The following is a 17,775-nucleotide window of genomic DNA, read 5'->3' on the forward strand; positions in this document are numbered from 1 at the left end:
TTATTAAAAAGTTACATAGAAGTCTTCTAAAAGTCTATTAAATTTGATATGAATTCTAAAGTTCCATCGAGTTTTATGAAAACTGGCACTTAAACAAAATCTGTTTAAACACTCTAGAATGCTAATTGAATTACACCGGATATTTAAAGTCTTTAAAAATATTATAGAAATCTAAATTGAAAACACTAGATGTTTTAGATTACTTAAAAAATTCTGATTGGAGGGTTTAGAATCCAACTCAGCTGAATACAGCTGAACCTTCCTTCAGAATCATTGAAATCTGAATTGAGGAAGCCCCTTCTCCTAATACAAAAATATTAAAAGAAAAGAAAACAAGACAGAAAATAGCAACACCAACTCATTTCTCCTCCACGAGGACGAGGACGCGAACGACGACGACCATCCGCAGGAGCTTCCCAACCACGATTTTAGAACAAAGAAAACACTCTTCTTCTCTATAGCTCCTTCAGACTCAGTAGCCCCTCGTCAGTGCTTCAAAACTAGAAACACAGTGAAAGAGAAAGAGGGAAGATGGATATAGAGTTTGAGGCGAGGGCGAAACCTCTGGAATACAAAGTGAAGGCAATGTCACGTGAGTCGCCGTCCCAGAAGGCGGGTCACGTGCTCGACGCCGACCTCCGCTCCCACTGGTCCACCGCTACCAACACCAAGGAGTGGATTCTTCTCGAGCTCAACGTAACTCCTCTCCCTCCCTCCCTTTCTACTCTAACCCTAACTCTAATCCTGCCAATTTTATGATTCACTTAATTTTGATTTAGTTTAAATTTTGTCTTCTGGGTTTGGTAGGAACCTTGCTTGTTATCGCACATACGAATTTACAACAAGTCTGTGCTCGAATGGGAAATTTCAGTTGGCTTACGCTACAAGGTTAGTCAACTGCTTTTGTTTGTTTGTTTGTTTGTGTTTTGAGTATGGGAAATTTCATTTCTTTGTCTAACTCGACTCATGAAAGTTGTTTGCTTTGAATCCACTTTAGCATCTGTGGTATCTTAACATAGTTGATTGTATATGATTTAAGGGTAATGTGAACTGCTGATATAGCTTCAAGCTTCAGTTCTGCATGTTTTAGATGAATTTTCTACCAAGTTGTTTGCTCTGGGGTTTTTACTTTATTTCGTTTTTTGAACAGCCAGAGACATTTGTAAAAGTTCGCCCACGTTGTGAAGCACCGCGACGCGACATGATCTATCCCATGAACTATACTCCCTGTCGCTATGTGCGAATATCTTGTTTGAGGGGAAATCCCATAGCTATTTTCTTCATACAGGTATGATATGGGAATTATATCTGTGACATTATTGATTTGATCCGCCTTAGCATATGAAATATGAATAAATCCATATGTGCTTGCTTGCGATAAATTTCATTTATCAAGTTTTGAATTTTTGCCCCCCATGCCACACCATTTGTCCTTTTGTTATAGCTACCTCTCCAATGAAATAACAAGTCCATTCCCAATCGTTTGAAACTCCTAACTTTTCTGCAGTTTTGAATATATATACATGTATATAGATATATAAATATATTATTTCTCTTCAATTATGTCATGCCTAATAACGATCCCATCATGTGATTAATGAATCACATCTGATCTCAGATTTATTGGCACTAAGGTTTCTTATATTTCTACCGTTTCAGCTTATCGGGGTTTCAGTGACTGGCCTGGAACCAGAGTTTCAACCAGTTGTTAACCACTTGTTGCCATCCATTATATCTCACAAACAAGATGCCCATGATTTGCATCTTCAGGTGGATCCAATTGTGCTATCTATAATGTTTACTGTGTACCCTGTTTTTGTATTTTTATATCTCTCTGCCTTCTGATGCCTACTAGTTTGTAGTTGCTTAAAGACATGACAAGTCGGTTGCTTGTGTTCCTTCCCCAACTTGAGGTATATTCATTTGTCTCAGATTTGTATGTAATTTCTTTTCTTTCTGCATAAGTCCCCTATTTTTCTTTGTCTGTTACCCTTATCTGATTTTCTTCTATTTTCTATTACACTGATGGCATTTTCTATGCACTCCTTTCTTGCAAACGGTGCAGGCAGACCTTAATAGCTTCTTGGATGCTGCTGAACCTAATTTACGTTTTCTTGCTATGCTTGCCGGTCCTTTTTATCCCATACTTAATCTTGGGAATGAAAGGTATGTACCTGCTTAATGTCTTTCATGCATGCTATCTCTCAAATCCAGCTTGCAATGGTCTTTGCTTGCATGTTGTTACAGATGATGTATGTACTTTATCTTCATGCCTTTGCAACTCAATTGCTTAATTTTTGTGAGCACAAAGTCATTATTTAGAGTATTCTATGGTAAAGATTTTCTTATATGCTTGCTATCTAGAGTATTCTCTTTTCGTAATTTAACGATAACTATAGAAATATTCAGGAGTACCTTGGTTTTATTCTATTTTGAGCTTATAAGAGGTGCATGTTTGACTCTTGGAATGAGAATAGATTTGAAGAACAAATTTTTTTCAGTTTCAAACCTTTTAATCCTGTTTCTCTCTTTCCTGATTGTATTATCTGTTACTGCTCCTTTATCATGTTTTATGGAATATATACATCTACCTTGATTTCCTCTTTCACCTTGATGCAAAATCGAGTTGCAGCAGGTGTTAAAAGGTTCTTAAGGGAAAAATAATTGATGACACGTTTGAGGGTTGGTTGTAGGAAGTAGGGTTTTAAGTGGCATTCTGTGAAAAGGTTATTTTAGGCAGATGTGCAGGGATATTTTTATTTTTGGGGGTCAAGTATGCAGGGATTATATGGGAAAGAAGTGTAGGAAGTTTAGACCCTTTAGGGTAAGGATATCAGTTGATGTAATTAGAAGATTGTTGTTTGGAGGTTTGACTGGTAATCAAAGAAATTTTGTTGGGTGCTGTTATTGTACTAAAATAAAATCTAGTACTAGTAGTTCAAGCGCTTTGTTTGGTTAGTTTTGGTTGATAAGGTGAATTGAAGGATTGTCTTGGCTTTGAAGGTCTGACACTGATTTGAAAGAGTTTCTTGAAAAAGCGCATATTGGCATCTTTTCGAATATGTTGTACATATATTAGTTCGGCAGGCTAAATGCTACTCTAGCATTACCCGAATGGGGGTCTTTGGCAGGTTAAATGCCAATCTAGCTTTATGAGATTGGGGGCTGCCTTCTGCTTGGTCCGTTAGTTCATGTAGAGGTCATAAACCTTATCCTGTACTTAACTCTAAAAATGAGCTAAAATCATTGGAAATTCATGTATTTCTTTCAGGCCCAAGAATTACAGGCCAGTGTTAAGGTGCAATAATGAAGCACTTTTCTCCTTTTTCCTGTTCCAATGTTTAGTAAAGCATGTTCCCATCAAATAATTGATTTCCAATGGTTCAAGAATCGAAGTCCTTACTAATTAAGTCATCTAAAAGCTGCATTAAACATTTTGCACATCAGGTGTCTATATGGACAACGATCACTTTTGGGAATGACACATTTGAAACATTTTGTTAAGTTTGCTGTTAGCCGCAAAATTTGACTTTGTTCTATAATTTTTGGCATTTCAGTTATCATTGCTTATGTAGATCTCTCATCTTTTTGCACTCTATTACACATTTAGGTCACTTAGCTATGCCAATGTACTTACTATAATGTTGTCTTGTATTGATACTGCAGGACAGCTGCAAAGTCTTCAGGCAATATCTCAGACTCTGAAGTTTCTAAACATAGTCAGCTGTCATCAGCCTTAACCGTGTCTTCTAACTTTGAGGTCTCTTTTGTGCTCTTTTTTTTTTTTTTTCCTTCATCATTGTCTTCTTTTCTTTTTGCCTTTGACTTCACATGCATACCTTTATTCCAATGTTTAGGGTTTAGGGTTTAGGGGATTGATATTACATGAACTTTTCATTATTTATGGTCTTAGATGATTTATAGCTTGCTCCTTCTATTGTATGCAGCCACGAAGATCACGCGGCACTTCACCTTTCGTCCTGTCAACATCCAGTTCTATAGTATTCCGTGCAGATGCAATTTTTGTGCTGTTGAGGAAGGCATATAAAGATTCTGATTTAGGAATTGTTTGCAGAATGGTAATTAATGGGTCTCCTCACTTTTTCCTTTTGATGGTCATTTAGCAAGGTTTTAATTTTACTGCATGATTGGACACTTTCATGCTTTTGATCTCAGGCTGCTAGAGTTCTGCATAAGCTTATAGAGCCTGTGGCACATGAAGGATCAACACCTCCTGGTGAAGTGACATATGGAGATGAAGCAGTAAAATCAGAAATAACTAATCCGGCACCTTTAGTTGATTACTCAAACTTGTTTGGAGAAGAGTTCCAGTTGCCTGGTGATCACTGGGACTCAAGCTATCTTAACATCTTGGATATAGGAGCAGTGGAGGAAGGGATTTTACATGTTCTTTATGCTTGTGCGTCACAGGTTGATTACAGCAATAGTAATATTAAACTCAATAAGCATCCTCCGTTATTCTGATGTCTGTTTTTTGTTGGCTGCTATTCTTATCTATCCACTTACAATTTAACCTGTGATGTTTCTCAGCCTCAGCTCTGCAGCAAATTAGCAGATAGGACTTCTGACTTCTGGTCTGCGTTACCGCTAGTTCAAGCATTACTGCCAGGTTGATTGCCCCACCTAATCGCTCTTCCTAGTTATTGTCATGTCATATAGATGTCCTAATAATTTGAAGTTCCACTCAATTCTTAAAAGTTTTGGAAACCAGAATTCTGTCTTTCTGGTTAAACCCTAATGTGTGCCTTCTGAATGTTGCTTTGCAATAAGTAATTTTATACTTAATCAGACAATAATACAGACATATATATATGTGTTTATTTTTTAATGTTTTCTTCTTGGTCTGAAGTGGTAATTATTTTCTACTTTTGTTTTTTATGTTTAAGCTTTAGGTTCGTTGACCAATTGACTTGGTCTAGTTTGTTTCCACTTCTTCTGGGGACTGTTTTTTTCTTTGTTTGCTTTCAAATTTTAAGTTTTCTAGTATTACACATAATGGTTTTCTAAGTTATTTTTTGCATTAAATTAGAAATTTGGATTTCGTTGATCTGATTTCTGAATTTTACTGAGAATTCTGGGGTGATTTCTGGTTGATCAATTTGTTTCACATGTTATTCTTTGGGTTTTATAGCACTTCGTCCCTCTGTTAGCCGTCCGTCTGACATTGTTGATGATAGTTTCTCTCAATGGAAACAACCAATTGTTCAAGAAGCCCTCTCCCAGGTTGTGGTTAATGTTAATGAAAATTATTCGTTTTGGCTTGGTAAATTTGATATTGTATTTTGACCAGTAGATCATATTATTCTGATCATGGTGTTATTACTGCAGATTGTAGCAACATCGTGTTCACCATTATACCGTCCGCTGCTTCATGCTTGTGCTGGCTATTTATCATCATATTCACCATCGCATGTTAGTGACTTTGCTCATTATTATTAGCCTGCTTAGAATGCTATCCTCGCCTATTCATCTCTATTTCTAATACTTTTTTTTTAAATTTTTTATGAGTGAATGAGAGAAACATTCTTTGCATTTAAGAATATGACCAATTGGATGAAAAATAATATTCTGTTGATGTAGAAAAGGATGACGTTGGTTGGTTCAAGGCATATATAAATGGAAATAAGTTAAATTTATTTGTGAGAATGTTTGATATTTCGTGGATACTTACCCTCATAGCGGTATATATTCCATACATATAACTTCTAATAAGCACAAACCCATACTCTATTGCTCGAAGCTTTATTTTTCAAGAATTATATTGTTCTCACTTGGGAACAAACTGTGTTTGCCTGTTTTGTCTTGCAGGCTAAGGCTGCATGTGTTTTGATTGATCTCTGTTGTGGCGTGCTAGCACCTTGGCTAAGTCAAGTGATTGCAAAGGTTTGTCTGAGGCGGATTTCTTTTGCTGTAACTTTCTCATAGTGTGGTTTAGTTCTCCCGTGTGTTTACACTTCTAGTCGAACTTCCTCTTTTTGCTTTGAATACAGGTTGATCTGGCTGTAGAGCTTCTAGAGGATCTTTTGGGTGTAATTCAGGTATGCTTTTCAATTATATGAACAAAAAATATTAATGTTATAATGCTCTCATGTATCATCTCAGATTGTCAAAGGTAAGGAAGATAGGTTGAGTCATACATGCATACGATCAAACTTTGATGAAGTGACAACTGAGTCAGCTGTTAAAGTTTCTTGTTTTTGCACATGATATATTTTTTGGGTTCAAATAAATAATAAAACTTTATCCAGGATAGAGTACTAGGTTTACATGAACTTTGAATGTTATGCATTTTCTGACAGCTAGCTTTTGTTTTCATTATATAAAAACTCTGTCATTGCTCTTGTTTTAGGGTGCTCGCCACTCCCTGCCTCGTGCTCGTGCTGCCTTAAAATACATTGTTCTGGCTCTCTCTGGTCACATGGATGATATGCTAGGAAAGTATAAGGTATTGCATTCTGTTTGGTTTTCTTGTCATCATGATTGGTAATTTAAAAGTTTATCCGCTTCATTGTTTTGGTTTGTATGTTAGTGTCTTGGATAGGTAGAGGGCTCAAATGTTTCTGTTTGGATAGTTAGAGTGTTAGCTTTTTGTAATGTCATTGTCAATTATCCCTTTTGGTATTCTTGAGATTTATAACCGCTACATAAGCTTACTTTTATTGAGTTAAAAGAATCTTTCTATAATGGCTATGTTTCTTTTTTTTTCTTTTTATAATAAAAAAAGGTAACTTCTTTTTTGTGTACTTTTTTCTGTTTTCAGGAAGTTAAGCATAGGATACTCTTTCTTGTGGAGATGCTAGAGCCTTTCCTTGATCCTGCTGTAGGAAGATTGAAGGGAATAATAGCCTTTGGAGATCTGTCTTCTGCACATCCAGAAAAGCAGGAAGAGAATTGTGTTATTGCCCTCAATGTAATTCGCACGGCAGTGCAGAAACCCGCAGTTCTTCCTTCACTGGAATCTGAATGGAGGCGTGGATCAGTTGCTCCTAGGTAATGTCTTAAGGAAAATTTATAATAACTAGTTTTAAAAGGGAGTGGGGGATATTTGTATAAAAAATTGATTATAAATGCTATTTTGACTACTTGGCTTTGCCTGCTCAACTCTTACTTTATTCAAATTCATGTTGCTCAAATGTATATGAAATACCATATGGCTCTGAAGAAAAGATGAATAATCTTCAATTTATTGTTACCACAGTTCACAATGCATGAATAATCTTCTATTTACTGTTACGACAGTTCACAGTTCACAATGCACAAGTGAATGTTATCCTGTTGTTTCCTGCATACCACTTTGTTTATTGATTTTTATATTTCAAATTAACATTTTGTGTTTTCGCCTATGACAATTTTTGTTGGCTATATTGGATTGTTGATGGATATACAATTCTTGATGCAGTGTGCTACTCTCGATATTGGAACCTCACATGCAGCTACCTCCTGAAATTGACCTTCGAACATCTCCAGTCCCTAGACCACTGGAACCTGAATCTTTATCTGGTTTATCTCATTCTTCAGCTTCTCACCATGGGGTAGCTTCAAAATCAAACAGCCAGGATGAATTTGACGGGAAGATAGATGTTTCTGAAACAGCCGTAAAAATTGACATTTCGGAAGACGCCAGTCTTCTTTTTGCACCTCCAGAACTGCATAACATTGTATTGACAAGTATATCCAGTTGTCCCAACGAGAACAGCACTGTCTCTAACCATGGGGATTCTGGCTCTGAACCAAAACATCTGGTCGGGAAACATTTTCCACACAGGTTTCAAATTGACTTAAAACTAGATGCTGGTTTCTCTGCGGAATATTTCAACTTGCAAGCAGATTATTTCCAACTTATAACCTATCAAGACTGCGAGCTCAGGGCTTCTGAATTTCGGCGATTGGCCTTAGATTTGCATTCACAGAATGGGATTACCATTGAGAGTCATGATGCTGCCATAGATGCTTTGCTCTTGGCTGCAGAGTGCTATGTCAATCCATTTTTTATGATGTCTTTTAGAGGAAATCCAAAGTTAAGGAAGGAGATAAACGTCAGTGGGATTAGGACTCCACAAAATCATGAAATTGGGGCGCGAATGGTCTCTGGAAAGTCTAAGAATGACCTAGAAACAATATCTCTTCTTGAAAGGAAAAGAGACAAAATTGTTCTTCAAATTCTGCTCGAGGCTGCGGAGTTGGACAGAGAGTATCGAGAAAAAGTTTCAGATGGAGGACTTAGTCCGTACTACACCGTAGGATTTGATGAACAAGTCATTAGGTTGTCTCCGCTTGATGTACAATCTGCGGATGCCATCACCTTGGTTCGACAAAATCAAGCTTTGTTGTGCTGCTTTCTGATTCAACGATTGCGAAGGGAGCAGCACTCGATGCATGAAATTCTTATGCAGTGTATGATATTCTTGTTGAATTCAGCGACTAAGCTATACTGTGCTCCAGAACACGTGATTGACATTGCATTAGGATCCGCTGAGTACTTAAATGGGATGCTAACATCCCTGTATTATCAGTTCAAAGAAAACAATCTGCAGTTGGAGCCGGAAACAATACATGGGATACAACGACGGTGGATACTGCTTCAAAGATTGGTAATTTCTTCAAGCGGTGGCGATGAGGAAACGGGCTTTGCAATCAATAAAAATGGTTTCCGTTATGGAAATCTGATTCCACCTTCAGCCTGGATGCAGAGGATTTCAACTTTTTCTAGATGCACATCCCCTCTTGTTCGATTTCTTGGTTGGATGGCAGTATCTCGTAATGCAAGACAGTACATGAAGGACCAGCTTTTACTTGCTTCTGATCTACCACAGCTGACATCTCTATTGTCTACATTTGCAGACGAACTTTCTGTTGTAGATAATGTTGTGAGTCGAAAATATGAAGAATCAGGGGGCGAAATTGTTTCTGCATCCATTAAAGGATTTGAAGTTGCTGATCAGCAGCATCAGGACCAATCTTTTCGTGTCATTTACCCTGATCTCTTTAAGTTCTTTCCTAATATGAAAAAGCAATTTGAAGCTTTTGGAGAAACCATTTTGGAGGCTGTTGGGTTGCAGTTGAGGTCTCTTCCTTCCAGTATGGTGCCCGATATTTTGTGTTGGTTCTCTGATTTGTGTTCATGGCCATTTCTACATACAGAGCAGCTTTCTGCTGGAAATAGTTCTGACCATTTGAAAGGCTATGTTTCAAAGAATGCCAAAGCAATCATCCTCTATACACTTGAAGCCATTGTAACCGAGCACATGGAAGCAATGGTGCCTGAGATACCTAGAGTGGTGCAAGTGCTAGCATGTCTTTGTAGGGCATCTTACTGCGATGTGTCATTTCTTGATTCTGTATTGTCTTTGTTGAAACCAATCATTTCATATTCTTTGTGTAAGGTGTCTGATGAGGAAAGGTCATTGGTAGATGATTCATGTGTTAATTTTGAGTCATTATGCTTTGATGAGCTTTTCACTAACATCAGACAGGGTGCTAACCAAGATAATTCTACTGAAAAAGTATACAACAGAGGATTGACAATTTTCATTTTGGCGTCTGTCTTTCCTGATTTATCTGCTCAGAGGAGGAGGGAAATGCTGCAGTCCTTAGTTTTTTGGGCCGATTTTACTGCCTTTGAGCCAACTTCTTCTTTCCACAATTACCTTTGTGCATTCCAGAGTGTTATGGAGAGTTGCAAACTTCTGTTAGTTCAGACTTTGCAGTTCTTTGGTGCCATCCCATTGGAGCTGCCCACTGAGGGACAAAATGAAAGTGGACTGGAGTCACATTCATGGTTCCTCAGTGATGTCTACCGTAGTTCAAGTCAAGAAAAGGCCTCCGAGAAGTTAGAAGGTAACAATGTTGGTGCTGATATTGTGAATAAAAAGGTTTATCATTTATTTCCTGAGGAAATAGAAGAATTCTCAAAACACTTGGAGGTTCTTATTGGTAAGCTTTACTCGACAACTGAGCTATGTTGGAATCTTCATCATCAATTATCTAAGAAGATGACTATTACATCAACAGAGTGTTTTATGTACTCAAGATTCTTGGCATCAATTGCACAAAGAGTTAATGACGCTCAAGAAAATGATGCTGAAATTTCTTTCCCATCTACGTCAGTTGACCAGTTCCCTGATCATTGGAGGACTGGTTTAGAAGTAATTTCTGAGACCATTCTGACCCTTCAAGAAAACAGATGCTGGGAAGTTGCTTCTGTTGTGCTTGATTGTGTACTTGCTGTGCCCCCTAAGTTTGGCCTTAATAGTGTGATTGGCTCCATCTGCTCTGCAATAAAAAGTAGTTCTTGCAATGCACCAAAAATTGCTTGGCGCTTGCAGAGTGATAAATGGCTATTGATTTTGCTTACCAAGGGTGTCCATTCCCTCAAGGAATGTGAGGTTCCTCTTGCTAATTTGTTCTGTACAATGCTGGGTCATCCTGAACCTGAGCAACGATCTATAGCCCTTAAGCTCTTAGGAAAACTTGTTGGCCAAGATTTGAGTGGAGGAACTGCCCTTCAATCTTCCATGTTCTACAAAAATTTAGTTTCACCTGGATTTGTTACATCTGTTCCCGAGTCGATTATTTCTCATTTGGTTTCAAGCACATGGAATCTGGTGGTTGTCCTTGCTTCATCTGATGCATCATTACTTGTGAGGACTCGGGCAATGACACTTCTTGTAGATTGTATCCCATTTGCTGAGCGACGTCTGCTGCAGTCTTTTCTCGCCGCAGCTGATAGTGTTCTTGGCTTGGGAGAGCTTGCCCGTCCAAATTGTGAGGGCCAATTGCTGAGGCTTTCATTAGCACTGATTGCTGGTGCTTGTCTATACTGCCCGGATGAAGATATCTCTATGATTCCTCAGAATGTTTGGAAGAATATTGAGACTCTGGCATCGTCAAAGCCTGGTATCCACTTGTTATATTTCTCTAATTTTATTGAATTATTCTGGAGATGTTGGGAGTGAATGTTTTGTCTTTCCTTTTTTGTTTATTTTAATTTTTAATTTTTCCCATTGTTCCTTTTCTAGATGGAAGGTCTGGGGATGTCGAGAAAAGGGCTTGCCAAGTCTTGTGTAGATTGAAAAGTGAAGGGGATGAAGCTAAAGAGGTGGGTAACAGGAAAATTATTGTTTATTGTTGTCATGGCATAATATGTCAAAGATATTGGAGTATATGCCAAACATTTTCCTTGGAACTAGTTTTCTTTCTTTTTAATTGTTTTAATCAGCAATTTAAAATTATATTACTTATTAATCGAACCACATTTTACATGTAAGGTCCTGAGAGAAATACTAACTTCAAGGTCTTCAAAACAATCTGACCCAGATTTTGAAAGTACTCGCGAGTCCGTTCTTCAGGTGAGGAACATTTTAGAGATGATATGGTAAAATTTAATTTGATTGCAGAGAGTGATTTTATTGATGTTATTGTAATTTTGTTTGCATTGAAAAATCTTTGCTTGATCACGCCATCCAAAAAATTTAAGGTAGAGGAAGTAAGTTCAATCATGTATAATTTTATACCAAGATGAACACCACACATTTACAATCCTCTGGGGTAAATTTCTTCTTAGATGGTCATAAAGTTGTTATTGAACTGCATGTTGCACAAATTCAGATAAATTAACTTGGACTCACATTATACATTGTAACCAAAAAGTTATATTATTTATTTATATTTTCCGAATGAAGCTAGGATTGCTTGCTAGAGGCCATTGCTTCTGTTATAAAAAGGGTTGCATTCCGACGTCAATACAATATTTATATGTGTTGGTGGCATATTTGATCTTGTAGCGTGTGTTGTTTAACAGATTGTTTCTCAATTTTCTGCTATGAATATTTTGCTTTTGAATCAATTTTAGGTCTTATTTATTTATAAAATTATTGGAGCTTTAAAAAGCCTAATTTGATACTTAACAGTCATAACTGTCATGGTATCTATACATCTCAAATGCTATCTGAACAGGCATCCATCCAATGTTTACTTAACATATTGAAAGATTAAAAAAAAACATCTTAGAACTTTCTATTACTTTGATATTGCTGTAGACACTTAAAACAGATATGAATTCTTATGTTCCCAAAATAAGAAAAACAGGATAACTATTCGTCTGTGTCCTATAAATGTTGCAAAAGGAGGGATTAGGAGAAGAGATGAAATTGATCTACCTCACGTCCATCGACTAAATTTTTTTTATATCCCTTGCTTTTTCCATGGGTTTCCTGGATTAGTTGTTGACTTATACTGCCTTTCCATCTCCTAGAAGCTAATATATAATTATTGATTTGTAACAGGTCCTTGCCAGTTTAACTTCTGCAAAGTCGTACTTTGATATTTTCTCAAACAAAATTGACCAAGAGGTTATGGTAAGCCTGAATTACAATTGTTGCTTTTCGTTACGTTCCCAACTTATCCATGTCTTTGTATTAACTGAATATGTCATAGGAACTAGAGGAGGCTGAACTAGAATGGGATATCCTTCAGAAAGAACATGCATTACATGAATCACCAACCAAAGATGGACATCAGATTCTTTCTCTAAGCTGTAAAGCTTTCTTTCCTTATATTTCTCATTACAGCTGTTGGCCGTTGGAGAATGGTCATGTTAAAATTTGTTTGTGGAAATGGTAAACTTAAACACTTTGTTTTTCAGCTCCTGTGGAAGATGATGCACGCCTTAAGCAAATCAAGGATTGCATTCATTCCTTGTAAGTGATAAAAATATTAATGGTATATTCATTCCTTGTAAAAATATTTTTACCACTTACCACACATGTACCGGTGACACCCTCTTTCACGTCTATAAATACCTCTGAATATTACTTTCAAATTCTTATTAAAAATTTTGTTTTTTTTACTTTGAAATTGCTATAGGCTGGTAACGCAGACAACTTTGCTCATTCCAGGAAGTCTGCAGTTTTACCTCGTGTTAAATTTTTCCATCCCTAGTTTTAATTGGTATTAACCTGTAATAAAACTAACTGCTAGACAACACTAGATGAGCTTCAGAATATCAGCAGTCAGTAATCAGGCTTGCATCCTTCCTTATATTGAATTGCAATAAATTGTGTCACACTATCAAGTAGTACTTCTCCCAGGCGTTTTTATGTTGAAAATAATGAGGTTCTTATCTTACTAAAGGATGCACTAGCTCAAACGTTGGTTTTTAAGATGTTCTGAGTCCAATTTGCCATAGGATCTTATTTTGAAGGCACCTAATCTTTGATGGCTGAAGAGCACCCAAATTTAAAATAATCAAATCTTACATGCATCAGCTAGACAAAATAAATAATCTTATACATGTTAAATTCTTCTACTTTTGTGCCTATTTTTTGGGAAGGTTTCCAGTTTCTTTTAGCTTGGTATTTTTGTAGACTTCAAATTCAGTTTCTGTGATCTTCCTTTGCTATCAGAGAAAAGTCCAAGCTCCATGAAGACATAGTCGCCCGCAGGCAGAAAAAACTTCTTATGAGACGTGCCCGCCAGAAATCTTTTGAAGAGGTAGCTTTACGAGAAGCTGAGCTACTTCAAGAACTTGATAGGTGTTGCTTCCTTAGTGGCTCATCTTGTTTTATATTGTACTGATTAGATATTTGTTGGTCCACAACTAACATATGGACTAATGTACCAGGGAGAGAGCAGCTGAAGTTGAAAAGGATATCGAGAGACAGAGATTGCTAGAACTTGAGCGTGCAAAAACCAGGGAGCTGCGACAAAACCTTGAGATGGAGAAGGAAAGACAAGCTCAGGTAAAAGCCCTTTTCAGTAGTGTCTTGATCTGCGATGAAAACCATTTCCATACTATCTGGATTTGCTAAGTTTCAAATAATTGACATTGGAAATGCTGGTAATTGGCTGATTATGGCAAATTTGGGTGAAGAATTTGTCAGACCATGGTTCAGTCTTTGAGACTAAATATTATATTGACTTTGAAACTACACCTTCCCCTTGTATTCTTGTTGCATGTCTTATATTAATTTGACTATAAGGACAGTGAAGGCCAGGAGGACTTGGGCCTAACTGCTTTCTGTAATGCCAATATCCATTGGCAATCATGATTTTCCCCTTCCTCTTTCCCTCTACCTACTGATCTATACATGTAGAGTTTTATATTAATGCTAGCATTCCTCCATCTCTCCCACGAGAATGAATCAAGTAGATATTTTGAAGTCATCACTTGGAAGGAAATGAGAATTCATCTTCTCTTTTTTGTTTTTTGTTGGCCAAGTATTTGGTCATTCCAGTTTTCTGCCATCCCAAGTCCTCTGATAAAGTATCATTCTTTGACAAATTTATTAACTTGCTGGGGAACAAAGTCATACCATTCAAGTTTATTATATTTACTGTCATTCTGGAAACCTGAATGGAACTGAAAAGGTGGAAATACTGTATCTGTAAGTCATGGGCCTTTTAAGAGGATGCATTTTCTGCAGTCTCTTGTTTCTGGGTTAAAAAAATGGTATATGTAATACTTCAGCGAAGAAGAGTTGCATACTAATGTCTTGAACCTTTTCCTTTGGCAGAGGGAGCTTCAGCGTGAATTGGAACAGGCTGAAGCAGGAGTACGACCATCACGACGTGACTTTTCCTCTACCTACAGCAGGTGATCTTTTATGTGATTTGTGGGAACTGCTTAATTATTCTTAAGTTTTGTTCATGGATAGATAGTGTAGACTAAAATATTTATTTTTTAGTGGATATAAGGGTGCAGGGGCATGCCACAACAAATGTAAATTAAATATGAATCATGGATTATTATTGAGCATACTTGTTTTGCTGCATCTATAATTATATGCTGCAATTACTTTTGGTTTAGACTCAGTTTGGTATATTCATTTTGCAGTCGGCCACGGGACAGGTATCGTGAAAGAGAAAATGGAAGAGCAGGTAGTGAAGGTAGCACGAGATCAAGTTCTGGAAATTTGCAGCTTGAAACTTCTACTACCAGTTCTTCCATGGGGACCATGCCAACTGTGGTTCTGTCTGGGTCCCGGCAATTTTCCGGCCAGCCTACCATTTTACAATCTCGTGATCGTCTGGATGATGGTGGCAGTGGTTATGAAGAAAATCTGGATGGAAGCAAAGACTCAGGTGATACGGGTAGTGTTGGAGATCCGGACTCAGTTTCAGCATTTGATGGACAGCCTGGTGGATTTGGGTCAGGTCAGAGGCATGGTTCAAGAGGGAGCAAGTCCAGGCAGGTAGTGGAGCGGAGAGAACGGGATGGGAGACGAGAAGGAAAGTGGGAAAGAAAACATTTATGACTAATGACTTCAGAATTAGTGAAGTCTGGTTCTAGGTTAGGATACGCTAGTGTGTATTTTGTAAGGAGAGCTGTTGATAAGAGTTACGACGTGGTTTCTTAATTTGGTGGTGATCTGATGAGGTCATCTTCATGTAACATACCTGTACCTTAAGTTATAAAATTGTGTTTAGTATTGGATAAGTCACTTTTTTATATTTTAAATACAAAAGAGAGTCTAAACTACGAAAGGAAAGGGGATTTCTTACACACTGTCATGGGGGTTTGAACCTTTTAGAGCCCATTTGGATTGATGGATTAGGGAGGGAGATTTTGGATTTGGAAAGCCCAAATACAAATGATCCTATTTAATTTTACTTTTAGCAAGTGTATTTAGATTAATTATGAAGAAAATTTATTATATCTAGTTGTCATAAAATGGCAGGATATCGACACATTATAACTTATTCTTACATTTTTGGACCATAACTTATCCCTTTCAATTATCCCCCAAAATGAAAAATCTTTCACCGTATTTCCTACTTCAATATACTCTAATAGCATGTTTACTAATCCGTAATTGGATTATGAGGAATTGAATTGATGAGGAGTTGGATTGAGGATAATTAGATTCCGTTTTCTTATTGAATTTGTTTACTAAACCATGAATTGAGGGGAGTTAGACTCCATATTCCAATTGAAGCTGTTTATTAAACCAAATGGAATTGGGGTAAGAGTGATACTAATTACTAAAATGTCCTCATTGTTTGATTAAAGTATATGGCAAATTTGAAATTTTGAAAATTAAGTGAGAATATAATTGGTAAAAAAATGAATTCCTAATAGGCTAGTTCTCTAGGAATTAGAATACCACATCTTATCCAAGAATTGAATTCCTTCAAAATCAAGAATTTAATTCCTAATTTTGTGTGGACCCCATTTACTTTTCAATTCCTTGATGTGAAGTAAACGCATGAATCATCTACAAGTGGAATTCAATTCTTGATGAGAATTCCAATTCCTGATTAGTAAACACATCGTAGGAGGAATTGAATTGATGAGGAGTTTGATTGAGGAGAATAAGATTTTGGATTCCTATTGAAGTTGTTTACTAAACCATATGGGTTGAGGAGAGTTAGATTATAGATTCTTATTGAAGTTAGATTATAGATTCCTATTGAAGTCGTTTACTAAATCATATGGAATTGGGGTAGGAGTAGTGTTAATTACTAAAATGTCCTCGTTGTTGGGTTAAAGTAGATGGCAAAGTTGAAAATTTTAAAATTGTGTGAGGATATAATCGGTAAAAAAATGAATTACTAATGGGTTAGTTCTCCAAGAATTAAAATACCACATCCCACCCAAGAATTGAATTCCTCCAAAATAGGAATTCAATTCTAATTTTGTGTAGGTCCCACTTACTTTTAATTTCTTGATGTGAAGTAAACGTAGAAATCCTCCATACATGGAAATCAATTTCTGATTAGTGAACACACTATAAATCAAGTTAGTTATCAAATCTAATGCAGTCCTAGACACCAAACAAACATGAAACAGTGACTCTCTTCTCCCTCCTCCCTCCTCCATCTCTATAGCCTCTCTCTTCTATCTATCTTTTCTTTGTGTGTGTGTGTGTGACAAGGCTAGCCTTTTGATTTTGAAGGTCCCGCGCAAAGAGAGATGTTGATGCCTCTATGTATACAAGTAAAAAATAAAAAAATAAAAAAAAACTTATAAGCCATAAATAGGGATTCACCTTTTTTTTTTTTCTAGGCTCTTGCAATCGTGCATTTAAATTCCAAGTTTTGCATACAATATCTAACTTAGTGTTTGGGCCAAAATTCTACACGCATGCCCATTTTTGTCGAGAGGCCCATAAACAAAACATTTGGGTTTTTTATCTAAAGGAATTAGAAGTCAAAAAACCAAGATGCTGAAAAAACCCAGACCTTTTTGAACAAATTACAAATATAGCCATGATTTGAAGAAAAAAAATATCTTTATTGGCAATTAAAAACTAACACACACAGCTTTGGATAAAAGCCCAGCTTCTGAAAAATTCACACCATTTGATCTTTACCCTAAAAAGGGTAGGTTAGCAGAACTTTTTCTCAAAAGAGCCCCCACGTGACTTTCTAACTTTGGAAAAGTCAAAATTTTCAACTATCACAGAGGAGTTGATAGGGAGTTAATGAAGGTAGGTCTTACAGGAGGACTTCTCCATTTTTGCAGCCAAAGAAAGAAGATCAAATCCCTTTTTTATATATACAGAGAAATTCTGCACCAAAGCAGTTGGCCTTTCCAAGAGATAAGCAGACTACGTTTTCAAGAGATAAGTAAGGAGCAAGGAGGTTGTTCACTAGAAAAAACAAACTGACTATCATCACAGACTGTGTTCTTTTTTACAAAGAACAAACAGGGAACAAAGAGAGTTGGTTTTTTCTTTCAGAAAAAGCAAGGAAAAGACCTCCATGAAAGCTAATTGTTGATGGTTTTTCTCTGCCAAAATACTAATTCCCTTT

General features: G+C 36.8%; 1 protein-coding gene across 5 annotated transcripts; it reads left to right on the plus strand.

Annotated features, from left to right (window-relative positions):
* Positions 1 to 261: 261 nt before the first annotated feature.
* Positions 262 to 15,461, plus strand: LOC117636764. Of its 5 annotated transcripts, XM_034371423.1 has the most exons (26): positions 278 to 696; positions 808 to 888; positions 1,151 to 1,288; positions 1,660 to 1,770; positions 1,863 to 1,913; positions 2,066 to 2,166; positions 3,667 to 3,760; positions 3,948 to 4,079; positions 4,177 to 4,431; positions 4,552 to 4,630; positions 5,153 to 5,244; positions 5,350 to 5,433; positions 5,830 to 5,904; positions 6,012 to 6,059; positions 6,371 to 6,466; positions 6,782 to 7,011; positions 7,421 to 10,917; positions 11,040 to 11,119; positions 11,289 to 11,369; positions 12,306 to 12,377; positions 12,457 to 12,556; positions 12,665 to 12,719; positions 13,425 to 13,553; positions 13,643 to 13,760; positions 14,535 to 14,614; positions 14,855 to 15,461. In XM_034371423.1, exons 1-26 carry the CDS (start codon positions 532 to 534, stop codon positions 15,273 to 15,275), a joined length of 6,465 nt encoding a protein of 2,154 aa, XP_034227314.1. In that variant the 5' UTR covers positions 278 to 531; the 3' UTR covers positions 15,276 to 15,461. The 5 variants fall into 5 exon arrangements, 4 of the variants coding, with proteins under 4 accessions (XP_034227314.1, XP_034227315.1, XP_034227316.1 ...); XR_004587106.1 differs by lacking the exons at positions 12,457 to 12,556; positions 12,665 to 12,719 and having other exon boundaries at positions 262 to 696; positions 14,855 to 15,100; XM_034371424.1 differs by lacking the exons at positions 278 to 696; positions 808 to 888; positions 1,151 to 1,288 and having other exon boundaries at positions 1,658 to 1,770; positions 1,856 to 1,913.
* Positions 15,462 to 17,775: the final 2,314 nt, after the last annotated feature.

Source organism: Prunus dulcis, chromosome 8 (genome assembly GCF_902201215.1).
Source record: "Prunus dulcis chromosome 8, ALMONDv2, whole genome shotgun sequence".
Classification (NCBI taxonomy): Eukaryota; Viridiplantae; Streptophyta; class Magnoliopsida; order Rosales; family Rosaceae; genus Prunus; species Prunus dulcis.